The sequence below is a fragment of the Letharia lupina genome (genome assembly GCF_014066315.1).
Source record: "Letharia lupina isolate WasteWater1 chromosome Unknown contig_5, whole genome shotgun sequence".
Taxonomy (NCBI): domain Eukaryota; kingdom Fungi; phylum Ascomycota; class Lecanoromycetes; order Lecanorales; family Parmeliaceae; genus Letharia; species Letharia lupina.
Window position 1 is genome coordinate 2,459,303 of NW_023502974.1, and position 8,512 is coordinate 2,467,814.

Consider the following 8,512-nt stretch of genomic DNA (forward strand, 5'->3'; position numbering starts at 1 on the left):
TCTGAAATGCAGAATGTCTTGTTCGTTTCACTTTGACAATGTATCACGTACTTCATACAAGGTCTTCCGTTTGATCTCGCTTCCTTTCTGTTGTTTTCGTTGCGTCGTACGCCAGCAAATCCATTCCTTTGGTTCGATCACAACCGTCTGAAGTGAAGATATAGGCGAAGTTATTCTGCAAAAGGAAAGCATCTAATATCGAAGCGTGGTTGGTAATTTAAGGTTTTGAACATTCTTCTGCCCCCGAGGAATGCAGGCTAGCGAGGAGACAACGCGATGTGTATCATTCCAAGGACCATTCTCATTTCTCTGGAAGGATTGTCAGTGCTATAAGCCTGCGAACTTAGCACGCTCATAATTTCTTCCATTCAGCACACTTTTTGTTATTGTCTCTACTTTCCATCTGAGTAATACTTCTACAAACTACTTCGTAAAGACAATAATCGCTGCTAATCAATCCTCCTCAACTCTTGGGCTTTCACTCCTTCATCCAACATGAAGTCCCGAGATGGGCTTGCCCTTGCGCTGTTGGCTCTTCTAAGCAATGATACAACGCTGACACTTGCTCAATACGTGACTACTGTCACCGTATCCATCAATACCGATCCTTTCTGTACAGGCATTGGAGCGTTTGGTGGTAGTGCCGCTGGGGCCGGCAACACTTCTGGCTCTGGAGCAGGTGGTTCTGGATTCGGATCGGGATCTGGGGCCTCAATTGGGTCTGGCAACGGTACTGGCTCTGCTACCAACAGCGGGTAGGACCACTTCTCCCTAGGACAACATAAATTTGAAAAGAAGCATGCTGACTTTATTTCCAGTGCCCCAATCATGCCTAGCAACAACACTACTGGACATAATACTACTGGACATTTTGATGCTCTTGGTTACTACCCTGCTCCAGCAGACGGAGATCTCTTGGGTGGTCCCGTCTCCACCAGCCCTAAGATGACAACGGAGCTCTGTGATACCACTTGTCAAGGATATCCCTACATGGCGCTCGAGAACGGTATATACGTGAGAGTCGTATCGGCGAACGTTTTGGATCTGACAACTGCTAGGAGATGAATGCAATTGTGGCTCATCTGCACCCAACGGCTCACCATCTTCTGTTCCCCCATCTAAAAACAAGAGAGAGGTCACCAGCGGCGACTGCATCCCTTGTGCGGGCAATAGTAGCGAATGTTGCGGCGCCCCTGGCGGTTACGCACTCGTCTACCACGTTACGCCGAATGTCGCTAGCTTGTCAGCAGTCCCCTACAGTACGATTGAATCGGCTAGCTCCACCATCGGAACTTCATCCACCTCTTACTCACCCATCTCTTCTGCCTCAGTCGTCGCGGACTCATCCACCGGCTCGGATGAATCGGTCGTCATTGGCTCCACCACCTCCTCCGCTGCGGTCGAGTCAACTTCCACATATGTCTACAGCACCACTGACAGCTCTTATTTCTCGAATTATACCTTTTCCAACACCGCCATAACCGCGGCTACTATCACACCTGGCTCTGCGACGGCCAATATTACTAACACCGCAACAGCAGCGAACGGAGGTAACAGCGGTGTTAACGCAACAGCAACCAACGGCGGTAATAGTAGTACTGTCGCAACAACCATCGGCGGCAACAGTGGTGCCACCGAAACGACAGCCCATGGGGGCAACACAAGTGGCATGGATCCATCAGTCTACGGGGTTGATGGCGGGGCCACCGCAACAGCCAACGGTGGTGCCACTGCAACCGTAGGATCCAGCACTGCCGAGCAAACTCTTGAGTCTGCGACTCCATCATGTGTTAGCTCGGCCAACTATGTCGGTAACAACACCAAATACAGTGATTATTTCGGATACACGTACGACATTAGGTGCAACTTGGACCTACAATCCTCGCCTGCCGACTCCGACGCACACGCCGAGAGCTTCGAGGATTGCCTCGAATATTGCTCCCTACTAACGGACTGTGTTGCTGTCACCTACCAAGATCCGCCCTCCATCCCAAGTAATTCCAGCAATTGCTATCCAAAATGGAGCTTTGGCGGTTACGCGGCATCTACCGTTGACGGATTGTACAGCGGTGTCAACGTCAACGGTCCTTCCCCTGGCACTCTCGAGGATCAGAATCTCTGCACGACAAACAACACCCAAGGCGTGTCTTACGACAATCAAGCATACTACGACGATTACGGCAACGCTTGGACCATCGGTTGCGACAACACGCTCGCCATTCCCGGCAGTGCGGCTCTCTCCAGCACAGTTACCGACACCCTGGCGAGTTGCGTCGATTATTGCGGCGTATACGACTCGTGTGAAATGGTGAATTGGACGGGGCCGCATATCAACGGCACGGCAAATGACCCCAATTGCTTTCCTGCGTCCTCGAATGGAACGGCTGGTGCTGCCGATTCCGCGCCAGGGTCGGGGTACGCTGTTTCGAGCCCTTCTTAGTATTTTATTCAAGGCATTCCGGCGAAGAGCTCGACAGAGGCAACAGGATCTTTGGTCTGCTGTTAGTGTTGACGTTGAGAGGAGGTCCTTTATCTATGTCATGAAGAATTCTCTTTTGCCCTAGACCGTGATAGTTCTTCGCTGCATATATGCTACCACAAGATAATCATTCTAGTGCTCGTTACTTTCAGATTCATCATTTGCCGATCTCACGTGTTATTGAGAAAATGTATCTTGCCAACATCGATACGTTTCGAGACTATCTCGCACGTTCTTAATTTTCTAGAGTTGGTGGAGGAACCGTGGCACAGGTATGAAGTCATTCCTTCAGGCCTGGAACTCATGGTGTCGCATTCCTTGTCATTCTAAAGTTGCTATGCGCATAAGATCATGTCACATTGCCGCACAGATCGGAAGGCAGATTTGTGCTCGAAAAAGCCTCAGATGAATGACGCATTGCACTCCATCCCATTATCCTAGCGACTAGGGGGACTTCGCTCATAGAGTGCATGAAGGCTTAGCATTCACTTTGTTTTACTTCGTATTCTGCTAATAATTTTTTTTAAGGATTATATAATGACTTCATAGTCGGCTGATTGCTCTGCTCCTTTTGGCTTTGGTGTTGCAGTCGTCGATGACTCGAAAGTATGCGCTTCGAACAATGCTCTCGTGGTCATATTACAGCAGATGGTACTATGCAGAAACTCTGATGGCGAGGTATGACCATGTTGTGTGCGTGTGATGCAAATTGCGATCGTACAAACGGCATCCAGGAGCCGTATCTCTCACGAACACGTTTTTCTGAAATTTGCCTGCAATTGTCACAGGAGTGTTTCCTTTGCATTCTGCATATTTGCCGTGCAGACATTCATCGAAGCACTTGTCTTCATGATCGTTCTTTGAATCTCATGTCCCGTCAAGCAAGCCAACGATATCCAGCTTTCATACCAGCACCATGCTCAAGACGTCCTATTCACCGAGTGATGCGGCGCACTAATCGGACACGAGCCCCTATCTGTCTCTGAGCTAAGCATCAGTAGACGTCATGGATGAAGACAAGTGATCTAAGTTCAAGATCATCGTGGCGAAGTCTACCTCGCTGGGAGCTCGACGCCACGCCCTCAATACTTAGCACCCATTCTTTGTACCTGTACAAGGTCCCGTCATGCGAGAATGAATCGAAGCACAGAGGCGATGATGGGAAAGATTGACGGGCTCATGAAAAGATTTTATGCAGAGGGAGGGAAATCAGAGGGAAGAGAAGAAGTCAAAAGTATTTTCAAGCGGGAGCTGAAGATATTCCTCTCAGCGCAGGACAGGTGCTGACTATATCGAAGTCTCAGGAATATGAGGCGACCTATCTGCTGAAGCACATAATCATTCCTACATGACTGTGAAACAGCCAAACACATGTCTTCCCTTGAATGTGATTTGACAAAGACGAAAATCTTTGGTGAAATGGGTCACATTATCATTATGCTCTGCAAGCCACGCTTGTTCTAAGTGTTTTGATTGCGAGTAGAAGCGCGGAACTCACAGATCTGCGGAAGCACCCCAAGTCGCACACGTTTTACGGCACAGCGGAGACGTGCCATGGATTCGCGCACGTTTCACACAAATTCTTGGCCGGGATGATGGGATTATGGCAGACGTAAATATATGTCCGGTGAGCACCAAGGTTGGCGCGCACCCTGATCGAATTCCTCGTCTAAGTTACGACCATTATGGGCCTCTTTCATTACCTTAAAAGCCTTCGATGGTCTGGGGAGACACGATTCCTATCTTGAGTCTGCGCCGTAGAGGAAGTTCCAGGCCCTTGGCTGGGCCGATTGGGTGCAAGTCTTCATCACACTCACGCTCACCAATATCTCGATAGGCTTGTTTCTCTTACGTATCGTCGACTCGAGCTAGGTAACGATGATGATGTACAGACTAATTCGATTCATGATTCTTTAAGAGCAATATTCGTGTTCCTATTTCTATGAATCTGCAGGCCGTTGAAGACATACTGGGCTGTGGGCATTAATGGCTCCTGCCTTTCGAATCGCCAGGCTACATCTATCATCATTGCGCAAAGGATTAAGGTCGCTTCCTAGAGCGGACAACGTACAGAGTTGACAGTATAGCCAAACAGTCCTGTCGATAATCAGAGATCTGATCTGCACAGCGCTGCCAGCATTCTTCCTCCAAAACCTTCAGATCAGCCTGAAGACTAGAATAGGTCTATGCGTACTGATGGGGCTAGAAGAAATCAGTACCGGCTATTGACTAAAGGGACCTGCAGTGCGGCCATATGCTGTACTATGCGCACGGCTCTCTCTCCTGCCATCACTGACCCGGATCTAACAAGTGAGTTCACTATATTTGACGATGGCAGTTGTGGATTTAGCAAACCTGCTCAACATCGTAGGGGCAATATCTGCAAATGTCGCATGGAGGCTGTAAATTGCTAAGATCAGCCTCACTTCTCAGCGAATCTCAAGCTGAGCCAGCTGAGGCAACAGACCGGAAGTCAACGTCGGCATCCTATGCGCGAATGCCCTTACATTCCGCCCTCTCTATCTCTACTTTCAAAGAATACTACAAATCCGAAGGCTAGCCAGCGCAAGTGCGGGCATCAGCAAAGAACGGATATGGCCCAGCAATGCGCGCGTCGCAGACGGAGTCTTGTTACAGGAGTCATCTCCATGGGAAAGCAAGCAACCTGGAGATTCGGGCGTGCCTCTGGAAATAAGACTGCCCACGCATCAGAATGTTGAAGAGAATAGGCCGCTGAAGCGTGGGCTTTAGGTAAGCCTAGGTAACCGAAGATGAAGAACATATTCCGAATATCCTGTTCAAGATGAACAGGTAGCTCCTAACGAATTCAATGCAATGCAGCGTCGAGGTCATCAGCCTAGCCACCGTTGTCGCGTGAGAAGTGCGCTACAACTTTCTTGCCTATTTACAAATGCACCTAGTGGTTGACCTTCAATATGACAATATGAAATCAAAATGGATATACTAACTCGAGCAGCAATAGCAGGGGGTTCCCAATCCCTATCTTAAACGCCTACTTTCACACAGGTCATTGTCCCCAAGCCCATACGATATCGAAAATGATGTCAGTTCTCATCCTCACCAGTGCATTATTCACAAGGGATTTTCCTGGCCTGGAGAAGGTCATCGTTCCATCGATCATCGAAAGGTGCCACCAACCGAGATGTGTCCTCATCGTCATCATCGCACCAACCATGACGGGATCTCGATGGCTGAACTGAATCCTCCTCCTCGTCGTTCCACCAATCATGAGGAAGATCTTCGGCCCGGCCGGGAGCATTTCTTCCCTGCTCCTTCTGGAAAACCGCCAGCTCCTCGTTCTTTCTCTCTGTAAATTCAGTCAGAGCCTTCATCAATTTTGCACGCTCAGATATCATCGCACGATGGACCAACGTATCTTTGTCTTTGCTCAAGGCACGATTCAGTGTCTCGATTTTCTTTTCGAATTTTCGAGTGGCACGATCGCACTCCAGGATCATGCCTGTTTCGATGCGGACGGCACACGATACACAAATGGCCGGTGAGTGTATGACTGTTTGATGGCAGATTGTGAGAGTGCCGAGACATTTGTCTTGATTTGGAGAGTAGTAAGGGCAGAGTTTGGTAGGGTGAAACTTCTTCTCGTGGCCACAGTCTCCAAAATACTGAAGGTTTCCGCGACACATTTTGTTGTTGCTCTTCTGGTTTGAGTTGTATCTTGAATTGGAATGGATATGAAAAAGTTGTACTGTTGAGAGGAGATAGTTGGAAAAATGATCTAGGAGCAAAAACAAAAACATATGAGATGCCTTTTCTCATGAACAAAGATGCCATCTGTTGTTTGGCTAACATTCCTTTGTTGCGCCGCGCTTGACAAAGAGCAGTGTTCGAAGCTTTTCCGACGAAGAGTGACAAAGCCATTCTTTGATACAAACGTCAGTCACAAACAAATTAACAAAGCCTTGCATAACAAAACGCAAGATCAAACAAAGGCTTTTTCCATGGAGAGTCGAGTGCCATCTTATCCCTCCATCTCTCCCTCGTTCAGGGTTCTGAATTCACAGAACATCGCTCTCGATCCTCACAGTTGCCATACTCTCAGACTCGACCAGAACATAGCATTCACAAAGCAGAAGCTCAACTACCAAGATCCGGCTTTCACAATGGCCGAAGCATTCCTCTACGATCTTCTCCAAATGCAAAACAGCGTACAGAATAAGGATGAGACCTGTGCCATATGCATGGAAGGGTACGGCACCCTCTGTCGTGAGACCGGAACCATCGAGGTGGAAATGCGCCTTCCTTGCAACCATTCTATCGGCTCAGCATGCATTGCTACCTGGCTCAAAGAACACAATTCATGCCCAATTTGCCGGCGGGAATTTTTCCCAGCACAACCACGACCCTACCTCGAGCATGGCATCCTGGACGGTCACGAGAATGGGGAGATCGAGGATGAAGGCGATCGGCCGAGTGTTAGAGAACTCAATCACAATTTCTGTGCTCAGCTCGGACTTGACATGCAAATCACCGTGGTCTCGGGATTGATAATCCAGAAGCTGGTGGAGATGGAGAGATGGAATGAAGATCACACCGAATGGTGCATCGTTGCAGTGAGTATCTACATCGCCTCTTTTCTTGCAGGCGAGCCGAGATCTGCAAGAGAAGTAGCTGCTGTGACACGCGTTGATGCCCATCACATCCGCTACACCTACGATCTCATCTACCCTGAGCGGGAACAAATCGTCGATGCCGATTTCCTTTCCTTATTGGACAACGCCTTCGATGAGGTAGATCCCTTGAATTGGCCTGCTCCATCCATGACCGATGAGGAGATAGAGTACGACCATGTATCGGAATTGCTCAGGGTAGGTTGCGAAGAAGGTTCCGACGAGCTTAGATTGGACGACAGATTCGTCGACTTCAGTTACAGTATTGCTGACCATCTTCACGACTTGGGCTTCATGTCTCATCTTCATCCAAGGTGGATGACAGCGATCGGTCTTTTCATGGCTTCTCATATGCTCGGTAGCCCTGTCACTGCCCGACGGGTTGCGGAAGTGGTCGGTACAAGCGAGTCGATTGTCCGCAATGCCTACCGGCGTGTGTACTCCTGTCGTTATCAGCTTGTTGGGGAAGAGTGGTTCGGCAGAGATGATGCGGCGCGTGCGATTGGGCGTTTACCTTCTCCTTGAGCATCTACTCATTATGTAAAGTTGATGATCGAACAAATATATATTACGTGTCTTATGAGATGAATTTGGCTTCAGAAATTTCTTCTTTTCGGACACAATGTATCCAGCAGAGCAGTCCTCAACGTAATTGGAATAGAATTCCACGATATTCGAGTATCCTTCCATATGCGAAATAGTACATTCCATCGCGCTATGGAGTGTTGCTTTTGGTTTACAAGCAGAGTGCTTTTGCCAGAGAGTCCAATTTCTGGCAAATGACCTTACCACCATGTATTACCTTCATGCGTACCGATGCCCATTCCAGACCAAAGAAGACTCTCACGACAAGCTTCCAGGTTCTGTTGAAGCACGCTACTGAGGGCTGCTCGACCTTCAGCATTACTGCGAGCATCTTGCAGTACGACTGCAGACCGACTATCGTTGATACATGGTTCGTATTCGTCGGGTTGTAAGACATCCACGTATCAAACACGAAAGTAGAGTGAGATGTGATCCCCACTTCCCCAAGATGTGTTCCTTCAGGATCAACGCATGAATCCATACAGCCGCCGTAATATACGGCTTCCCTTTCGGCTGGGCTCGCCCTGCTGAAGCGCACTCATGCCACTTGCGGCAACTAAGCGGCGCAATTCCGTTTTCTACGATCTACCCATGTGTCTCAGCTTTGTGATTCATTGGGAACATCTGAGTGAGCCAGCCTCATCAACACATGCCTTTCAGCCCCTCCTTATGGGGTTCAACATGAGAATCCTTCACAGTTCAATCTGATCCTCTTTTCCCCTCTACAGTCTGTACATTGCACGCACAATTCGTGCACAATTGCACGGCCCGCCATCTAAACGATAAGTGGTAACGTAGG

General features: G+C 48.7%; 3 protein-coding genes across 3 annotated transcripts; 2 read left to right on the forward strand and 1 right to left on the reverse strand.

Annotated features, from left to right (window-relative positions):
- Window positions 1-495: 495 nt before the first annotated feature.
- HO133_008925 (uncharacterized protein) lies at window positions 496-2,440 on the forward strand (the record flags this gene model as incomplete). The annotated part of the gene is made up of 3 exons (XM_037299788.1): window positions 496-755; window positions 819-922; window positions 1,059-2,440. The coding sequence occupies 3 exons, from the start codon at window positions 496-498 to the stop codon at window positions 2,438-2,440; spliced, it is 1,746 nt and encodes a 581-aa protein (XP_037155789.1).
- Window positions 2,441-5,568: 3,128 nt separating this feature from the next.
- On the reverse strand, window positions 5,569-6,144 carry HO133_008926 (uncharacterized protein; the record flags this gene model as incomplete). The annotated part of the gene is made up of 1 exon (XM_037299789.1): window positions 5,569-6,144. The coding sequence occupies one exon, from the start codon at window positions 6,142-6,144 to the stop codon at window positions 5,569-5,571; it is 576 nt and encodes a 191-aa protein (XP_037155790.1).
- Window positions 6,145-6,459: 315 nt separating this feature from the next.
- Window positions 6,460-7,653, forward strand: HO133_008927 (uncharacterized protein; the record flags this gene model as incomplete). Its single annotated transcript, XM_037299790.1, has 1 exon — window positions 6,460-7,653. The coding sequence occupies one exon, from the start codon at window positions 6,460-6,462 to the stop codon at window positions 7,651-7,653; it is 1,194 nt and encodes a 397-aa protein (XP_037155791.1).
- Window positions 7,654-8,512: the final 859 nt, after the last annotated feature.